General features: G+C 45.5%; 1 protein-coding gene across 1 annotated transcript in view; it reads right to left on the bottom strand.

The window, feature by feature from the left end:
• Positions 1-11,891, bottom strand: part of LOC116515507 — a 44,747-nt gene extending 32,856 nt beyond the window's left edge. Inside the window, exons 1-10 of the mRNA XM_032227601.1 lie at positions 11,826-11,891; positions 11,052-11,248; positions 10,123-10,250; positions 9,512-9,621; positions 6,042-6,238; positions 4,825-5,067; positions 3,663-3,943; positions 2,220-2,432; positions 1,964-2,066; positions 1,091-1,284 (exon numbers count right to left, since the gene is read on the bottom strand). Of these exons, the coding sequence (XP_032083492.1) occupies positions 1,091-1,284; positions 1,964-2,066; positions 2,220-2,432; positions 3,663-3,943; positions 4,825-5,067; positions 6,042-6,238; positions 9,512-9,621; positions 10,123-10,250; positions 11,052-11,223 (1,641 nt within the window). The 5' untranslated portion in view covers positions 11,224-11,248; positions 11,826-11,891. The remainder of the gene's footprint in view (positions 1-1,090; positions 1,285-1,963; positions 2,067-2,219; positions 2,433-3,662; positions 3,944-4,824; positions 5,068-6,041; positions 6,239-9,511; positions 9,622-10,122; positions 10,251-11,051; positions 11,249-11,825) is intronic.
• Between the last annotated feature and the right edge of the window lie 9,346 nt (positions 11,892-21,237).

The raw sequence follows: 21,237 nt of genomic DNA, 5'->3' as shown, positions 1-21,237 counted from the left end.
ACATTCCCCACCCGGCCTCCAAGAAATGAATCACTACATGTTGGGGACCCCCTAATCTGAAGACTTCCCAGCTCAGCTGAAAGGAACCAACTGGATTCAGAGTTATGGACAGAAAACATAAATCTCTTGGGGGGAATCTGCAGATTGACTATTATCTGAGCAAGTTCTGTTTCTTATCAGATTCAGCTGTTACTAGGTGGTACAGTCATTAAGCAAGATAGCATATGATTATACTGAATGATGATGTCAGCTCTGGCTGCAGTCAATAAGTGAATCACTGTGAAACGGAAGCAGCAACTCCGTAGCTAGTCTCACAGAAGATAATTAAGCACATGTAGTTGTGGATTGGCCCCACCCAAGAGAGTTTATAGGTGAGGCATTGGGAGGGGACATTTGCAGGAAACAACCATTCGAATTAGTAGTGAAGAAAATCTGTCTGTATTCTAGCCGTGTCTGTTTGTTTGGATTATCTGTGTTGCTTCATTTGAACTATCTGGGTTGCTGCTGAGCTACGCTATTGAAAGTGAGTTGCCTGGGCTCTTAGCCAAAGGATTCGTTATCCCAGTAATTAAACAGTGGCAAACAGCCAAGCCTGTGTTCTGGTTTATTCACAGGCCGGGGGGGGGGGGGTCAGAACACATATGTATCCTCTTTTCCTGTGAAGTAATTCTAAATAATTGCAGAATAGGTAATTGGTAAACAAGGGCTACCTGTAGCGTTTGAAATGCTGCCTTCATTCTTCAAGACTTTGGTTAAGGACTTATGCGATAACTCTGGAAGTGCTATGAACTATTGTGACTAGTTCTATTCCTCATTGCTGTTTCACAGCACATCCTCCTGACCATAGAAACCTTTAGGTATGCTCCCCCTTTCACCGATTCTATAATTTGCTCTCTTTACATAGTCCCATTGATTTATCCATGGGAAAAAATGTGTTTCAACCTCATCAAAATGACTTAAAGTGGAGAGGATGTGACAAAATAAGACATACTTGTGATACACTAGTCCTAAATCCAATGGTTTTCAGTTTTGGAAGTTTACTTGTTTGTTAACACACTACTACAAAATCTTGCTGAGATTATAGCGTTACCTTCAGTGTCCTTTGGATCATTTTCTTCAGCTCTTCCAGGATCTGTTTCCTTTCTTCCTCCAATTTCTCCATTAGCTTCTGAAGGGTCATCTCATAACTCTGTTTCTGGTCCGCAAACTTCTGTTGCCCCATTTCCTCTTTTTGCTTCTGAACCTCATCCTCTAATTCTTTTGCTTTTGCTTTCATCTTTGCATCTAGACAAGGAAAAGAGAGAGAGAGACATCGGCAGGTGGTTTGCAAGTTGGCTACACTTGATGGCATTCAAATAATGTAATAAATAAGTATATTTGGCATACAGGCAATCTTTGATTAATTATACTAATTAGGACCAGAACCTCCATCACTTAGCTACTCAGTCATAAAATACAACATCATGTGACGGTGCTGTTTAATGACAGCAGTTCTAGCAGGTCTGGCTGACATCATTAAGCAAATCCTGCATCATCTTGTGGTGATGTCACATGGTCCCCATTTCAACCTCCTGCTGGCTTCCCCATTGACTTTACTTGTTGGAAACATGGTGAAGGTTGCAAATGATGATCACCTGACCATTGGCCACTTTGATGGTCCTTAATTGCAAGACCATTAATCCATTCTATTCATTCAGAACTGTCACACATTTGAACGGTCTTTGAACGTGGGATTTTTAAGTGAGGACTGCCTGAGTATATGAGTACATTTACAAATGTTGGATAATATGGCAGAAAAAGAAAACCTCTCTGTTATCAAGTTCAATGGAGGGGAAAGCCTTTTCCTCAGGAGTGATGGGTGTAAAGATAAACCCACCTTTATCAGGTTTTCCCACCTTCTTTTCCCACGTTCAAAGCAGAACCAACATCCCAGCATCATCCGACAGCTTGTTCACACCTTTACCTTCTGTTTCCTTATCTTTCTTTTGAAGGCTCATGTCACATTGAAGGATGGTTTTGCTGATGTTTTCCTTGCTCTGGAGGAATTCTTTCAGGATTTTCCCTGCCTGATTGAAAGGGGAAAAGAGAATAATCAGGAGCAGTATAGAATGAGAAAGAAGTTTTGCCAACGTAAACCAATCCAAAGTAAACCAACAATCTCCCCGGAGGATGAGAGTGACAAAATGAGTATTAATTTGGCAACCCTCATCATTTTGTACCATTATTCCTTTCTTAGGTGTCTCCAAGAATTGTTTCTCCACTTTTTGGAGGTCATTTACAAATTCCTGGTGACCACCAGATCGGGAGTAGCTTCCGTTCTTGATGTTCTGCTCCAGGTTCTCAGAGAGTGAGCTCAATAAAGCTGAACAGATTTCAGAAGATTTCAGCCCATTTTTGCTGCAGTACTCTTCCTTTTTGCTATTCACAGTTTTCTGTTAGGAATAAAACAAAACAAAGCAAGAGCTGAGACTTGACAAAGAAATCCATGTTTGTACACTGTATAAATTTGAGTGATCTTCCGTGATTAAACAGAACTTCATCACCATTTGAAATGACTCATACCCTTCCTTCAATTTATCTAGAGTAGTGTTTCTCAACCTTGGGGGCTTTAAGAGGTGTGGACTTCAACTCCCAGAATTACCAGCCAGAATTCTGGGAGTTGAAGTCCACACATCTTAAAGCCTCCAAGGTTGAGAAACACTGAACAAAAGGATATTTAATCCTTAGAGCAGGAACATGATTGTCCATAAATGCTTGATGATGAAATTGCTTGCCATCTTGTCAATCTTACTGGCAGTTCCTAACCGCATTCATCTTGTATTTTCTGGGCAATCAGGAATGTTTCTAAACAAAATATCTAGTGGCAGCCATCCTCCATTTGATGCTCTGTGTTCATATAAATAGAGAAACTACTGGAGGCAACCATCACCTTTGGAAAGCTACAAAGAACCAACACGGGATGATTGGATCTGGCACCTGGGTCTGGAGAAAGTTGAGCAGGATGGAAATCTTGAATAAACTTCACATGGATCCAACAAGATCCAGAGACACTCTGGACAAATGGGGATATCCATTGGCCTTTGCCCTTTGCGATTGTGGTGACATGCAGACAGCCACACAGATGTATACCTGTCCTTCCTGTCTCCATTAGAACACACTTGAGGACCTCACGGCAGTGTGACAAAACACAATTAATGTTGCTAGGTTCTGAGCAAGATCTATTTAACTTGTACATATTTTAATCATGTATTTTATATTTTAGATTTTGTGTGGTATAGTATGCCTTATGTCGGTGGTGTCAAACTTGATTTCATTGAGGGCTGCATCAGGTTGTGTTTGACCTGGGAGGGCAGGGTGTGCGTGGCCGGCTGGATGTCACTCATGTTGGGGGCAGCTGTGGTGGCCCGAGCACTCTGCCAGGGAATATGGGGTCGCAAGCTGCGTTTTCGCTGGCATAGGCACTACAGGCTGGGCCTTTGTTGTTGCTAGGGCGGCCGCGTAAGGCAGACCTAAGCATCCCGTGGCCAAGATATAAGAACCTCACAGGCCAAATCTGGCCCCTGGGCCTTGAGTGTGACACCCCTGCCTTATTTTAATTGTGATGCTTCTGACACAAATAAACAAACATCCTCTATGAAGGTTGCTGTCTTATTATTACCTACCATGAATTCAGCCTGGAATTGACGTGTATCATCCTTAAAGGAACGATCCATGAACTTCTTGAGGGCTTCTTCCTCACATTTTTTGTGTACATCCAGGAGTTCCTGGAGAGTCTCAGTGGGTAGCTCCACGCTTTGCTCCATCAGTTGCGCATAGTGAGCAACAGCTTCCTGCACGGCTACCCTGTTCTCAACCTCTGCCAAGGCCAAGACTTCATTCTCCAGGCAGGGAACGTTCCCACTAGAGATAGTATCCACATAGGCTTTGACTAGCTTTGCCAACACTGCATGGATAAAAATAGTACAGATTGTTGGACAATCAGCCAGACATCTTCAACCATCATTACTCATTGTGCCCACTCAAGAATTTAAGGCATTGCGCCATAACATGCTTGCCAATCATCTATGGAGCTTCTTAGTCATCCAGGTCATGGTTGTCCCAAAGGTGCTTTTTCTAAAGGCAACTGGACTTTCTTGGTCTATATTGAAGATGTTTCTCTTCTCATTCAAGAAGCTTCTTCAGTTCACTGAACTGAGCTGAACTGAAGAAGCTTCTTGGATGAGGGTCGAAATGTCAATGAAAAACCAAGAAAGTCCAGTTGCCTTTTGAAAAAGTCCTGTTGGGACACACTTGCCAGTTAGGATGGATGGGTCACTGCCCTATTTTCCCACCTGCATGGCTTTCTGGAGGACACTTCATTCAGTAGAATGAGGCATAATGAGCACAGATCTTCCAGACTTAACAATAGATGATAAGACAAAAAAGTCTGAATTGTGGATATGACAGAACATGGAGACAGCAGAATAGAAAAGAAAGGACTGGGGAAGATAACAAAATTCCCAGACTTGTAAATACAATGACTGGGGCAGAAGAAAGCAAAGGTGGAACCAATAGTAATAGGTGTCTCGGATGCAAATCCGAAACAACTGGAGCATCACTTCAACACTATCAACATTGAAAAAATCCCCATAAATCGATTGCAAATGGCAGTTTTACTCGGACCAGCGTACAACCCAAGATGATATCTTTAATGTTATCAAACATGCACATCTGCCTATCCCAGATCCTTGAGGACTTGATAAGTGGACAAAAGTGCCAAATCCATGTAAACATCTGGCTCAGTATGCAACCAAGCATAATTATAATAGAGCTAGAAGGACTCACAGTTGCCAGTGACAATGTGCCCTCCTGGAAGAGTCTTTTCTCGAGATGTTTCATAGATATGATGACAGAATTTCTTTGCTTGTTCCACAAATTCAGGCTCCAGCTGATTATCCACCATCTTTTCCACATAGGGTAAGTTCCTACTTTTAGTAGGGCAATCAAAGACGAAGCACTTCCGGGTGGGGAAGAACAGTCGGATGCATTGCCGTGGCAGATTGAATGCCTGCTCCTTCTTGCTGTCACCTAGAAAGCAACATGTCGATCTTACAAGTAAATCTGAATTGCATCTGCCAGTGGGCATTTCACTGGGGAAAGTCCCCATCCATATTAATTAGCACTATTTAATTGTTATCCTTACCAAGTACAAGTATATCCTCTTACTTTGGCCACCCTTCCTCTCTTATAGAGGCCACAAATCTATAATGTGAGTTTTTCTTGTTTCCAAATCAGGGATTTTGGATAATCTCTATTTAACACACTGCACTGTGATTTGCCCAGAAGGACTTTGTGGAAAAGCAATGTACAAATTAAGGGTGATTTAATCTTTCAAAGTGTCAACTCAGCCAACAAAGTATATGCAAGTTGCAATCCGAAATTCCATGCGGTGCCTTCTGAAATTCCAACCCCAATTTAGATTAATCGAAAAAACAGAGCATTGAAGAAATAATACCATTGCTTGTTTTCCAACAAATAATGTGGTCAGGGAACAACTGAGGAAGTTGTTTATATTTTTATATCAGTTTATATTTCAGTGCCATGACTACTGACCTTGAAATGGATTTCCTAAGGAAATCCACTACCCAGTAGATTCCTACTGGAAATCTACTACCCAGTAGATTCCTACTGGGTATTTTGTTGTCTATTTATTAGATTCAATTATTCTTATTATATCTGCTGAGTCTTATTTTACAATGTCCTGTAATCAGGTAGAATGGCAGATTCTCAGCCATTCCAACAGAGAATTCTTAATATAATTGCTTTCTATTATCAGGATGTCTAGTAATTAGTCCAAAGCACCCAGATGACTTTCATACCTGAGGCATTAAGCAACCTACCATTTCCTGATTTCTAGTCTGGTGCCTTCATTCTAGACCAAAGATCTTTGGTGTCTCTTTTTCTTCTTGAGGTCTATCCTCCCTAAACAGTTTAGTCCCGGTGGCTCCTAATCCTTATTCAAATGACCACATAGATCTTCACACTGAATTTGTCATCAGTACCTTCTTTTAATTTCAGAGCATGTTTGAGATATTCATCCTCTGTGATGGATTTCCCATCCCGTTGCAGCTGCAGTGTGAAATCTCGCACAGACCAAACAAAGTTTGGGAAGAAGCAAACAAATTCAGAAGAGTCATCTGTATCTCCAGTAGTGGAGGAAGACTTTGCCTTGATAAGTTCAGACAGCTCCGTCACAAAACTGTTGACCCAGTTTAGGAATCAAACAATATACTTGTACAGTGATTGAAGAGGATGGTCTTGAGGGATGGAGAGAAGGACCATCAAATAAATGAAACTTTCACCAGGCCAGTAAAGGAGACTGCAAAAATACCTTGGATAGCTCCCAACTCAATTCTTGAGAAGAAAAAAGAGGGAGGAATGGAAGCACAATCAGATTGTCAAGATGTTGTAACTCTAGCTGTTCTAATAAAAGTAGTGTCTGATTCTTACTCTGGTCTACCTGATAAGAGTGACATCAAAAGAAAACATCTGTGAAAAGCCTAGTTCTGCCTCTACCATAAAGCCAGATGTAGTCAAGTAAGGAGAAGCATATGTCTTGATTGGTCCCTAAAAACTATTTATTTGAAATGATAGTTTCAGTATTTTTATTTATTTGCCAAACTTCTTTTCTTAATATTGACTATTGAGTATTAATCCTACAGATGATACAGCACAACATAAAAGACTAGTTTCTCTCTAATCATTATTTATTAAAATATATTGTATGTAGATATAATATAATTAACATATTGCTTAGCTTACCAGTAGATTTCTCCCTTTTCTCTACTGCTAAGAAGATGAAGTGCCATATGTCTCAGTGCTACTGAAAGATTTCTGAAAGGATCCAGAAGTGCCTGATTAATTTTAGATGCTATAAAGATGGGATTGATTGATGAGCGAGAAACCATTTTGAATGTATTGAATTATTTAAAACAAAATAACTCACATTTCTGTTTCTTCCATTTCTCTTTTCCTTACTCTATATTTATTTTTCTTAATCTTTTACCTCATTTCTTAAATTACTTAATTTCTTATCGCCTTTCATAAGATAAAACAAAATTATACCTGTTGATGAACAATGGGGTTCTAATAACAGACTTCACCTATTCCTTGCCTCAATCCATTTCTGTGTCTGCACAATACCCCAAAATGTAAGCCAATCAACATTCAATCTAATCAAGCTTAGTTTTAGTTTAGTTTTAGTTTTAAAGTTTATTTATATGCCGCCCTTTTCCCTGGGGGGACTCAGGGTGGCTTACAACTTTAAAAATGGGGGGGAGACAAACTTTTAACATATAAGACAAATACATAATTAAAACACAACATTCATACTATTCGGGCGGGTTGTAGTCTTAACCCCAGGTCTGACGGGATAGCCAGGTTCTGAGGGCTGTGCGGAAGGTCTGGAGGGTGGTGAGGGTACGAATTTCCACGGGGAGATCGTTCCACAGGGTCGGAGCTGCCACCGAGAAAGCTCTCCTCCACGTAGTTGCCAGTCAACATTGACCGGCAGATGGGACTCGGAGGAGGCCTAACCGGTGAGATCTAATAGGTCGTGTGGAGGTAATTGGCAGTAGGCGGTCTCTCAATTATCCAGATCCACTACCATGGAGGGCTTTATGGGTGGCAAGTAGCACCTTGAAGCGCACCCGGAGATCGACAGGTAGCCAGTGCAGCTCGCGGAGGATAGGTGTTATGTGGGTGAAACGAGGTGCACCCACAATCGCTCGCGCGGCCGCATTCTGGACTAGCTGAAGTCGCCAAATACTCTTCAAGGGCAGCCCCATGTAGAGCACATTGCAGTATTCCAGCCTAGAGGTCACAAGGGCACGAGTGACTGTTGTGAGAGCCTCCCGGTTCAGATAGGGGCGCAACTGGTGGACCAGGCGAACCTGGGCAAATGCCCCCCTGGTCACAGCTGACAAGTGATGTTCGAAAGTCAGCTGTGGGTCCAGGAGGACTCCCAAGTTGCGGACCCTGTCTGAGGGGCGTAGTGTTTGACCCCCCAGCCTGAGAGATGGAATACTAGCCAAATTGGTGGGAGGGAAACACAACAGCCACTCGGTCTTATCTGGGTTGAGCACGAGTTTGTTAGCCCTCATCCAGTCACTAACAGCTTCAAGTCCCTGGTTCATCACTTCCACCGCTTCATTGAGTTGGCATGGGGCGGACAGATACAACTGGGTATCGTCCGCATACTGGTGGTATTTTATCCCGTGCCGCCGAATGATCTCACCCAGCGGTTTCATGTAGATGTTGAAAAGTACGGGGGACAGGACCGAACCCTGCGGCACCCCATATGTTAGGGGCCTAGGGGTCGATCTCTGCCCTCCAACTAACACCGACTGCGACCTGTCCGAGAGGTAAGAGGAGAACCACTGCAAAACAGTGCCTCCCACCCCCACCTCCCGCAGTCGTTGCAGAAGGATACCATGGTCGATGGTATCGAAAGCCACTGAGAGGTCAAGGAGAACCAGGATGGAGGCGTAGCCTCCGTCCCTGGCTCTCCAGAGGTCATCGGTCAATGCGACCAAAGCGGTTTCTGTGCTGTAGCCAGGCCTGAAGCCAGATTGGAATGGGTCAAGATAGCTAGCTTCCTCCAAGGACCGCTGGAGCTGAAAGGCCACCACCTTCTCAACAACCTTCCCCACAAAGGGGAGGTTGGAGACTGGACGATAATTGTTAAGAACGGCTGGATCCAAAGATGGTTTCTTCAAGAGGGGTCCCACCACCGCCGCTTTAAGTGCGGGGGGAAAGACCCCCTCCCGAAGGGAGGCAGTAACAACCGCCTGGATCCAGCCCCGTGTCACCTCCCTGCTGTTAGCAACCAGCCAGGAGGGGCACGGGTCCAGTACACATGTGGAGGCACTCACAGCTCTCATGGCCTTGTCCACGTCCCTAGGGGCAACATCCTGAAACTCAACCCAGGGGTGGTCTACCAGATTATCCCCTTGTGCTTAGCATGTGGGAAAACATAGTGGATGAGTTTGGAAATTATGTAGTCAGGGCAGAGGTAGTATTCAGCTGGTTCGCGCCGGTTCACACTGGTTCGCATGAACTGGTAGGAGAAATTTGACCTGGGTCACCAAACCGGTAGCGACTGCTGGCTGGCCCCGCCTCCTGCCTGGTTGCTCAGATGCTGCTCACTCACCCTCCTTGCCCATTACTTGCTTGCTCACCCATCCACCCACCTGCCCACCCGCCACTTGCCCCACCCATCCCAGCCCCTATATATGTTGCCTTTGGTTGGCCACATGGCTCAGCTAAACACCTCGCCTATCACCTCTGCGCCTCACCATCTCTGTTCAGCTCACCAAAGATAAGCAAGAATGCTGCCCACTCGCTCTTCACTTTGGGTTGCTCTTCACTTTGGGTCGGGGGTGGGGCCCCAGGGATGTGCCATTCTTGGACGCCCCAGACCTGCCGCCCGCTCGCCGCCCACTCGAAACAAAGCTACTCTTTAGAAGGATACTGAAGCTTGTCCAGGGCAGTCTGATCAATGGTCCCAATACTGTTGTAGATGAGGGTGCTGCTCAGCAACACAGCCAAAGTGAAGATCCAGGCATCATTTTCAGGACTGCCCTAAAGAGGAAAAAGAATAAGTTATGATCTGTTTCTGACTTCTGCTGAGTATATCTATGCGTATCAGAAGGTAACTTCTTAGAAGAATGAAATATCATTCATTCACCAACCAAGAATACGTTCATTGAGTCATTCATCTGTTCAGACAATCGCAGGGTGCTGGAAGTTGTAGTTTAGGAAAATTTGAGGCTGATGCATTGCAGGAGTTTCAAATCACAGTTGGGGAGGGGTACAAGCAACTTCAGTTTCCCACATTTATTTGGCTTGTCAAAAGCCCCTGAGACACTACAACTATGGAAAATCCATGCCAGTTGCCAGGCACCTACATTTTTATCACGTAACCATGCTGATGCTGTGATGGTTGTAAATGCAACCCTTTTTTTGAGTGCTGCTATAACTTCAAATGGTCGCTAAATGAATAGTTGTCAGTCAAGGACTACCTGTAAACAGATGTTTCATCAGTGTGATTTTATACAAAGAAATATGCAAATAGAATATCACCTTTTCTGGATAACCTAATCCCTCAGTATCCAGCAGGACAAGGGTTTGGTTAGGCCTGTCTGGATGGGGAACACACCACATCCAGATTCCTTTTGTTTCTGCTTCCTCTATGGAGCCCAAAGGGAAACCTACAAATGGAAAAATGTAATATGTTTTAAATCCCAAACGGTCATCTTGTAATATGTGAGCTACAGTTAATAATAAGACACAGATTCTCACAACCGATTTTTCTGGTTGTTTACTGAATTTACCCATTGAAACAAGAGGTTATGCTTGGGTGTGGTTTCCAGATGAAAATGCTCATCAAATATACTTCATTTTACAATATACGAAAAAGCAAAAGAACCCTCAAAAGATAAGGGTTCTGCATTTCTGAGAAACTAAAAAACATCAGAAGACTTATAAATATGTATTGATTAAAAACAACTAAAACACTCTGTAATGGTGTGTGTGAAAGTCCTTGGGAGATGGACAGAGAGATGCTACCTAAACAACAATCAGATAAGAAACAATACAGGCTGCCGACTAATACTTGGAGGGACAAGAGGCTCAGAAGGGACCCTCCCTAGTTTCTCCAGTTGTAAAGATGGGTGAAGAATTGCACTTTCAGACATGCAACATTTGTCAAGGCAGCTTCACAACAATGTAAAGATAGCTCATTTGGTCATGTTTCCTGACTGGTTTTCCCCACAAGGCTGACATTTTGTAATCTTACTATCATAAAGCTTATGATAAAATTCTGCAAGATCCCATCAGCCTAAAAGATCGATTGTCATTTGACCACAATGGGCATTTTGGAAAAGGAAAGTCCTGGGCTCCATCTACAACCTCTCTACTGGAGCAGAGAACCCCGGAATTGGGGGTGTTCCTTTTCCCACCCAGGTGTTCACCTTGTGGATATTGGACTGGCTCATCTCAATCCTTCTCACCTGAATTTTTGCCAGCCAGCTTGTTCATCAGGTAGGACTTGCCCGTGCGATACGGTCCCACGATGGACACCACCACCACTGGCTGCCGGATGTCTGAGAGCAACCGAAGGGCCTCCGGAGAAACATGGAGGCGATTTCTTCTGTTCTCAACCAGGCACACCGGAGCCTTCATCCTGGCTTTGGAGGAGGAGATGCAGCTGCAGAGAAGATGTGGCAGCTGCAAGAACTTTCTCTCCAAAGAAGGACTATAAAAGACACTTCATGACTTCCAGGTGACATCAAGCCCATCCCACCTCAGTGAGCACATGAGCTTTGTAATCCCAGATCCCTCCTCAACCATCTCTTCCTCCCAGATTTCCAGAAGCCCCTCAGTTGAAGGGCAGGGGGTCTCCAGATCCAACCCAGCCGTCGGCGGCAAACCCGTCCGAAGGGAGTGGGGGGCCAAACGGGGCCACCTTCCCCGCAATTTCCCAAGAGGCATTTCCGCCCAGAAGCCCCCTCCCCACCGCCTCCAACACCCTCCCGCACCGACCGCTGGGGAGAAACCTCTCTATCCCGCAAACCCTCCCGCCAGCCTTTCCCTCCCCCTATCCCGATTTCCAAGGGCGCTTCTGTTTCCCGGATCCCCGCAGCTGCTTGGCCAGAGCCAGCAAAGGGGGCCCATCCAGCCGCCCCGAGGACCCCACGCCCAGAAAGCCGCTGTGGCGAAGGACCGAAGCCCGGAGGGGAGGTTGGGGGAAGCAGCCGCCCCCCTCAGTCGGTCCCCCCTTTTACCGTCTTTCCAAAGAAATCGAGGGATTCTCTTCGCACCTCTGCGCGATCTTTTCCTTCCTGTGCTCGTCTCGGGGCTTTTATACAGCAGCAGCGGCCGAAAGTGAAAGCGAGGCTGGTCGGTCACTTCGATTCCAGGAAAGAAACCAAGTTCTCGGCAAGGCAAGTGAAGACGCAGGCGGATCAAAGCCGCAAAACCTGCCCGCGTGCAAACGATACTGGAAAACATCTGGCTGGGATTAGGGGTGCAGAGAGGAGGGGATTCGCCGAATAACTCTCCGCAGTTCTGACTCGGATCTTTTCCCCGGTGGTTTGCACGCTCGTGAGTTTCCCGCCTTTTATTCACATGTGAATGCCATTGGTATGCATGAACAATGGTGTAACATGGGCCTTGCTAGAGGGTCCCCAAAACTGCCCCCGTTGCTGCATTCTGCACCAGTTGTAGCTTCTGAATGCTCCTGAAGGGTAGCCCCGTGTAGAGTGCATTGCAGTAGTCCAGACGTGAGATGACCAGAGCTTGAATGACTGAGCGCAGGGACTCTTGGTCCAGGAAAGAATGCAACTGGCAGACAACCCAAGATTGTCCGAAGGGTGTCCTAGCAAAGGCTCTTGACCAGGAGTTACAAGTCCAGTACCTCCAAGTTGCAAACTGAATCTCTCTGTGGTAGTGCCAGAACTAAAGAGTTTGGTCAAAGTCCCAGAGGTTGAAGCTCTACATGCCCAAAGCCACTCGGTCTTAACCAGGTTTCCGTTGAAGCCTGTTGTCCCCCATCCAGGCCCCCACAGCCAACAGGTTCTGCTCAAGGGCAGCCATAGCATCATTTGGATCATGAGGGTATTTAACAGATTTAACAGAGTTGGGAGGGACATTGTAGGTCATCTAGCCCAACCCCCTGCCCAAGCAGGAGACCCTGCCTACACCATTTCTGACAGATGGCAGTTCAGTCTCTCATTGAAAGCCTCCAGTGATGAAGCTCCCACAACTTCCGAAGGCGACTTCTCTTCCATGGGTTGATTGTTCTGTCAGAAAATTTCTCCTTATTTCCAGGTTGAATCTCTCCTTGTTCAGTTTCCATCCATTATTCCTTGTCCTTTAGAAAATAACTTGACCCCCTCAAATATTGGAAGGCTGCTATCATGTCTCCCCTGGTCCTTCACTAGACTAGCCATGTCCAGTTCCTGCAACTGTTCATTGTATTTTTTCCCTTCAGTCCCCTACTCGTCTTAGTTGCTTTTCTCTGCACTCTTTCTAGAGAAAGTCTCAACATCTTTTCTAGAGTGTGACCAAAACAGGATGCAGTTAGGTCTGGTCTTCCTAAGGTTTTATAGAGTGATATTAGCCTCACTTGATCTTGATGGAGGGTTGAGATATAGAGTTTCATCAGGATATTGATGATATCTCAACCCATGATGACAGAGTGTTAATATATTTAATAGCTGGAACAGTAAATGGGCCAGAACACAAAGCTATAGTTGATTGATTGGAGGGTGTGGTTTCATGAATGGAGCAATCTACACTGTGATTGGTTACTGTGGTTATAAAGAGGGCAAGATTGTAAAATGGAGCAAAATTCACTTAACAAATGTTTTGTTAAGCAACAGAAGATTTAGGTTTAATTGTGGTCTTAAGCTGAGGACTACCTGTAGCCCTGTGTCAAGGTTGCTCTTTTTTCCTCTTGATTTTGACCCAAATGCATTCAAGGCAGTTTTCATGGTTCTGCTGTATTTCTGTAGAGGTTTAGTTATTTTTTAATATATCGTGCAACTCTACCTCCTTTTTTTATTAGGTCTGTTTCTGTAAAACAAAGTAAATCCCTCTAGTTGCATATTTCATTCATGGATTTCAGCCCACCAGTTTTTTGAAAATGGCAACAATGCTATGCATGGATTTCAAGGGAACCCTGCTTGTTCCTCACACTGTTATGGATCTGCCCCCGAAGCCCTTTCTGGACACGAGTTCGGAGGAGGAAGAGTCTGTGGCAGCAGAGGAAATCATGGAGCTGCGCGATGGCCTGGATTGGGGCTCAAAGACTGCTCATCTGACAGAGCATCCTCAGCTGGACCGATGGGACGAGTGAGGGCTGAGGCCAAGTGGGGTACATCTTTGTTATGTAGAATAGACTGACCCAGGCCTTAATAGCCCATTAACAAAGGTGGGGCAGCTGAGTTTCTGCCTCTTTGAGTTTCTACTTCTCTTTTAGGGGAAATATTCTGCCTTTTTAGCATATCCCAAAATATTTTATTTTTCTAGGAGAGGGGTGGGTTTTAACTTCCAACAGAATCTAAAATAACTGTAGCATGAGCACAGCCAGGTCCTTTCTAGGAAGTAGAGGCACTTCCTGGGAGATAAATTTCACTTGAAAGAAGATTATCGGGATTAGAATATCGATTTAGAAAATACTAATATTGTCCTAATTATTTTGTTTTTCTCTTCCAGCCCACTTTGAGTTTCTCACTTTTTCTTCTTTTTTTAAACCTGACTCCTGAAAGGTTATCCAACTCTTAAAGCGGGGACATCTTTTTAAAAATTCCATGCAGAAGTTCTGGATTAGGAACGCTTAAACCAATTAGCAACTGTTGAATATACACCAGTAATTTTCTTTCCCAGGGAGTCAACATGTCTCTTGATCCAAATTGGTTCATCCACAGCTTCCTTTTTGGTTTTGAGCTGCTCGATTTCCTCTCTCAGTTGGTTCGCTTGCTTACAGAAACCCTCTTCCAACAAAGCCTTCACTTCCTGCAGGCAGAGCAAGCATCATTATTAGACAGAAAAGAAACATGAGACTAGCTTTGCAGACCAGGTTCCAGAATAGACTTGGCCATTTTACCCCCTCCCTCCATGGCCACATCCAGTCCTTTGAAGTCCCATGTGAAGTCAATGGAAAATAGGCATCAAATGAAAATAAACACACAATTCTCACCTTTGTAGGTACAGACACAACTTTTCCAAGGTTTTGCTGCTGGTCTCTGCCAGCAATTTGGGAAGTGGTGTGAAGCTGGCCACACCCACCCAGTTGGCCATGCCCATCCAGCCCTCTCTGTCCTGCCTCCTCCGATCTCCCAAAGTTCTTTCCCCAGAGTGTGATAGCTTTCTACTGGATTCCCCTCTGTCCTGCCTTCTCTGGTCTCCCTAATTTCGGCACTTAATTCTCCAGTTGTCTATTTTTGGGAGGTTTTCTCCTCTCTCCCCCCCCCCTTCATAGGAGTCCCAAAAACTTTTGCCACATAGCTTGGAGGAGTGGTGGTCATGTGACTGAGTGTTTATGCATGATGACAAGTTGGCCATAACCATCCGGTCACATGACTGCCAAGCCACACCCACAAAATAGGCCACACCCACAGAATAGGTTCTAAAAAAAATTGAAACCCACCACTGTTCCCCAACCAGCCTCCAGGAAATGAACTGCTACATGTTGGTGACTCCCTAATCTGGAGGCTTCTTCCCAGCTCAGCTGAAAAGAACCAACTTGATTCAGTTATGGATAGAAAACATAAATCTCTTGAGGGGATTTCATCTTCAAGGAAAAACCAAGTCCAGTTGCCTTTTGAAAAAGCACCTTTGGGACATGCCTGCCAGTCGGGATGGATGGTCACTGCCATACTTTCCCACCTGCATGGCTTTCTGGAGGATACTTCATCCAACAGAATGAAGCATGCTACGTGCAAATCTTCCAGACCAAACAAGGTTGATAAGAAAGGCAAAAACATTTGGATAGTGGATGCGAGAGTACCTGGAGACAGCAGAATAGGAAAGAAAGCACTGGAGAAAATTACAAAATACCAAGACTTGTAAATAGAGATAGAACGACTGTGGTAAAAGAAAGCAATAATGGAACTAATAGCAACAGGTGCCTGGGGGCAAACCCAAAACAACTGGAGCACCGTTTGAACCCCATCAGCACTGACACAATCCCCATCAGTCAATTGCAAATGGCAGTTTTACTCGGACCAGCTTACAGCCCAAGACGATGCCTTTAACATAGTCAAACATGCACATCTGCCTATCCCAGATCCTTGAGGAATTGATAGGCAGAGGGCCAAACCTTGTGTAAACATGACTTTTTTTAAAGCAGCAGCAGCCAAAACTGAAAGCGAAACTGGTCAGCCACTCCGATTCCAGGAAAGCGACCAATTTCTCATAAACAAGGAGCAAACTCCACTCCCTCAAAGTTAATAATATATTTATTCATTATAAATATAATATCCCCCACCCAGCCTCAAAGAAATGAACCGCTACGTGTTGGTGACCCCCAAATCTGGAGGCTTCCCACCTCTGCTAAAAGGAACAACTTGATTCAGAGTTATGGCCAGAAAACATAAATCTCTTGGGGGGAAATCTGAGCCGGATCATCATCTGAGCATGTTCTATCTCTTATCTATATTCTAAATGATTCTTGGGCAACCCAACCCAAGATTATTAGTGGGTTTATTGCAAATCTCTGGGACTTTGTCCTAATTATCTTGTTTTGCTCTTCCAGCCCAGATTGAGTTTCTGATTTGTTTAAAAAAAAAACTGACTCCTGAAAAAGGTTACACAACTCTTAAAGAGAGGATATCTTTTTTTTAAAAAAATCCATGCAGAAGCCTGAAAAAAGCCTGGCTTGCTTTGATAAATAACTGAATCACTTTTGAAATGGGCATTTTCCTTCTACCCTGCTCCATAATGCAGAGCAGGAATTTAAAAACTAAGGAAACCAACTTAGGTAGACTTCACAGTGTAGAAGACAAGGGCAGTAATATTTTAATATTGAACCCACTTATGGGATGGTCACCCTCAATATGAAAACTTTATTTGTTGTTGCCACTTGCTTGCTAATGATCACGTTCCTTGGTTTTCCAAAAGTGTTTAAAGCTATGCCAATTGGGGCTCTCTTGTTTTCTGATTTAATTCCAAGAGGAAGCTCTTTGCCATGTACAGAATGAACAGGTTGAGGTTTCCTCCCTTGTGTGATAATTGGCTACATCACACCAGGGAACAACAAATCAGGCGTTTGACTGGGTCAATTTATGGTTTAACCAACATGGACACTGTTTCTTTTTTAATAATCTTTTATTCGTTTATAATATAGCATACAAAGAAAATACAAAAGTTAGGGAAAGGAAAAGGGAAGAAAAAAGTGGGGGAAAGCAATGGGAAAAAGGAAAAAGGCATTGACTTCCTTTCCTACTGTAGAATAAGGAATTAACATCAAACCTCAACTTTTTATCTTTACATAATGGAATAAACTAGCTATTTCTATAACTACAAATCGATCTAATTGGCAAAACCCAAAATCAAAGTTTCATTTTTTTCCCCCATCTCAAGCACAAAGTCCAGAAGCGGTTTCCAAGTAGACATAAAAGTATTTGTATTTTTTTTTCCTTTGACCAAAAGAGTCAGTTTAGCCATCTCTGCTAACTCCATCAACTTTTGCAGCCATTCATCCATTGTGAACTAGTGTAAATAGGCTTTTCACTCAACAGATGGAACAATAGCACTGTTATTAAAGAAAAAGTTTAAAAATCTGAATCGATGCCTGGGAAATTCTGGCAGTTGAAGTCCACATATCTTAAAGTTGCCAAGGTTGAAAAACATCGATCAATATTGTCAGGGAAAGTAAAATAAATTTGTCAATCAATAATGACCTGTAAACAAATGTTTCATCAGTGTGATATTTCATACAAAGAAATAAGCAAATACAAAATCACCTTTTCTGTGTCACCTAACCCTTCAGTATCCAGCAGGACAAGGGTTTGGTTAGGCCTTTCTGGATGGGGAACGCACCACATCCAGATTCCTTTCGTTTTTGCTTCCATTGTGGAGCCCAAAGAGAAACCTACAGATGTGGAAATGTAATAAGTTTTAAATCCCAAACGTTCATCTTGTAATATGTAAGCTGTGGTTAATAATTAGACACAGATTCTTACCACCAGTTTTTCTGGTTGTTTACTGAATTTACCCCTTGAAATAGGAAGTTATGCTTGGATGTGGTTTCCCGGATGAAAATGCTCATCAAATATTACTTCATTTTGCAATATATTAAAAAGCACAAGAACTCTTAAAACATAAGGGGCCTATATTTCTGAAAAACTAAAAAAATCAGAAGAATTGTAAATATTTATTGATGAAAACCATTAAAACACTCTGTAATGGTGTGTGTGAAAGTCCTTGGGAGATGGACTAAGAGATGCTGCCTAAATAACAATCAGATAAGAAACAGTACAGGCTGCCGATTAATACTGGGAGGACAAGAGGCTCAGAAGGGACCCTCCCTAGTTTCTCCAGTGGTAAAGATGGGTGAAGAATTGCACTTTCAGACATGCAACATTTGTCAAGGCAGCTTCACAACAAAGCAAAATAGCTCATTTGGTCATGTTTCCTGACTGGTTTTCCCCACAAGGCTGACATTTTGTAACCTTACTATCATAAAGCTTATGATAAAATTCTGCAAGATCACATCAGCCTAAATGGTCCATTCATTGTTGTTGGACCACAATGGGCATTTTGGAAAATGAAAGTCCTGGACTCCATACCTGTCCATCAGAGCAGAAAACCCAGGATTTGGGTTTTCCCACCCAGGTGTTCACCTTGTCCATATATCCCTGGCTCATCTCAATCCTTCTCACCTGAATTTTTGCCAGCCAGCTTGTTCATCAGGTAGGACTTGCCCGTGCGATACAGTCCCACGATGGACACCACCACCACTGGCTGCCGGATGTCTGAGAGCAACTGAAGGGCCTCCGGAGACACATGGGGGTGATTTCTCCTGTTCTCAATCAGGCACACCGGAGCCTCCATCCTGGCTTTGGAGGAGGAGATGCAGCTGCAGAGAAGATGTGGCAACTACAGAAACTTTCTTCCCAAAGAAGGACTATAAAAGATCCTCCCCCCAAGTTCACAACCTCACTGTGACATCAAGCCCATCCCAGGTCAGTCAGCACATGGGTTTTGTAATACCAGATCCCTTCTCAAGCCATCTCTTCCCCCCAGACCTCCAGAAGCCACTCAGCTCAAGGGCAGCGGGGTCTTCATGACCAGGCCACACCCCGGTAGCAGATCCAGTCCGAAGGGAGTGATGGGTCCCCAAGTCCCTGAGCTGAAACCATTCTTGCAACCTTCCCAGAGCCCTGCGCTGCCTCTGATCCCCGCCCATGCCGCTCTGATATGGCCCCCAAGACTTCTCTGGCCAGCCTTTCCCTTTCTCCCATCCTGGTTTCCAGGGGGGTCTCTGCTTCCCAGATCCCCTGGAACTGCACCAGCAATGGGAGCCCATCCAGCCGCTCCCGAGGACCCCAAGCCTAGGAAGCTCCTGCCGCTGCGGCAAAGGACCGAAGTCCAGAGGGAAAGTTGGGGAAAGCAGTCACCCCTCTCAGTTGGTCCTCCCATTTTACCGTTTTTCCAAAGAAATCAATGGATTGCTCATCAACTCTCTTCCCGCCCCTCCGCGATCTTTTGCTTACTGCGCTCATCTCGGGCTTCTATACAGCAGCAGTGGCCAAAGCTAAAAACAAGGGTCCACCGGCTTTTGGGTTTTCTGGCAGCAGCGCCGGGCTTGCCGCGAGCAAGCGAGGACGAGGGTCGGAGCAGCTTCCAGGGCTGCTGACCTTGAGTTTCCCCAGCCATTCCTGCAAGCGAACTAAGGAGAAAGCAAGGCAGGAGTAATGTATGGGGGATCTGGAGAAGCAGTCAACGGAAGAAACATTGCTTTCTAAGGTTGCCTCTCTCGGAAGTCGCCGACCCGGCCGCCATTCCGCCTACTTTGGCCACCATGACTGCCACTTCATCTACTCCGGCCGCCGCGGCCTGGCTGAGACCTGGCCCTGCTGTTTTGGTGGAGCCCTGATCCTGCCACCACTCCACCTGCTCCAACTGCCGCGACTGCTGTTCCACCTGGCCCTGCTGCTTTGGGGGAGCTTCGGAGGGGCTGCCAACCCCGACTCCATCCCATATGCTCAGGCCGCCGCATCCGCTATCCCACCACTCTGACCACTGTGGCCGGGCCCTGCTGTTTCGGGGGGGTCGCCATACCTACTGCCAGCCCGTTTGCTCTGGCCGCTGCAACCACCGTTCCACCTGCTTTGGCCGCCGCGGCTGCCGCAGCTCAGCCCTGTTGTCTTGAGTGAGCCGCGATCAAGTGAGCCGTCACCCCGGCTGCCATTCCACCCACTCCGGCCGCCACGACCTGGCCCTGCTGCTTTGGGGAAGCCACCAACCCTACTGCCATCCCACCTACTCCAGCCACCGCGACCGCTGTTCCACCCATTTAGGCCGCCGCGGCCCAACCCTGCAGCTTCGGGGGGGCCTCTGTGTTTGTGCCGCTGTGCCTGCCTGTTGCCCGTGGAGCCGTGGATCTGGTGAGTTCTGTACCAGTGTGCCTCGAGACTGGGCTGCTGGTCTTTCTGCCACCACCATTGCTGTCCTGGACGCGCCCCCCCTCCCTCCCTCCATCCCTCCTTCTTCTTCTACCGCGGCTTTTGGACATCACTGCCGCTGGGCGTTCTGAGTGATGTGGGGGCTTTTTTTGCCTATCCCCCCTGCAGAGAGAGAGGAGAGAGAGGACAGGGACAAGGAGAATGGGGTGTCTTCTCTCTCCAACTAGTGCCAACTCTCCCAGCTGCCTCAGACTCCTTTTACATCATTTCCAGACTATGTGGGAGAAAAGAACAAAGAACTCCTCCCTCCCAAATTATTGCCGGCCCTAGCCGCCTTAGACTTGCGCTGACTGCCCCGGTTTCACGGACTTAATAACTGCGTTTTAATTAGTGTGTTGTGTGTATGATAGTACGATTGTGAGAGAGAATGTGCCCACTTTTTAATTTAATTAATTTATTTAATTTTGTATCACTATACTGTATTTTTAACGACTATTGTGGGGTGTGTCTGAGTAGAATGTTTGTTTAGTGAGTATGATAGGACTATGGGTGCGACCTGGAGCCCCCTCCACTGAGTGCAGAAGCAGAAGTCGATGGGGGCCCAGATCCGCCCCCCGTCCTAGGGTGAATGCTGTATGTGGCCTGCTGGGAAGAATGGAGGCCATGGGAGGAGGGTGGTCTACGATGGGGAGGGTCGGAGCATTCCGGTTACGACCGGGAGAGGCAGATATGATGGGAGCTGTAGGGCTAGCCATTACCGGGGAAGAAGGACTCACTACATTACAGCGATTCCTTGTTCCGGCCCCTCAGGCTCATCTCAAGGACCTGTTGGCAGAGGAGACCAGGGCCCTGGTCTCAGGTTGCTGCTGCTAAATGCCAGGTCTGTTGTAAACAAGGCTCCCCTCATCCGGGACTTAATATTAGACAAGGGGGCAGACCTGGCATGTATAACTGAAACCTGGCTGGACCAAGAGGGAGGAGTCCCCCTCTCAGAAATGTGCCCAGAAGGGTTCCAGGTGCTCCACCAACCACGACATAAGAAAAGGGGTGGGGGAGTAGCAGT

Source organism: Thamnophis elegans, chromosome 12 (assembly GCF_009769535.1).
Source record: "Thamnophis elegans isolate rThaEle1 chromosome 12, rThaEle1.pri, whole genome shotgun sequence".
Classification (NCBI taxonomy): domain Eukaryota; kingdom Metazoa; phylum Chordata; class Lepidosauria; order Squamata; family Colubridae; genus Thamnophis; species Thamnophis elegans.
The sequence above is the reverse complement of the archived record's forward strand: the minus strand, read 5'-3'. Positions and strand labels throughout refer to the sequence as shown.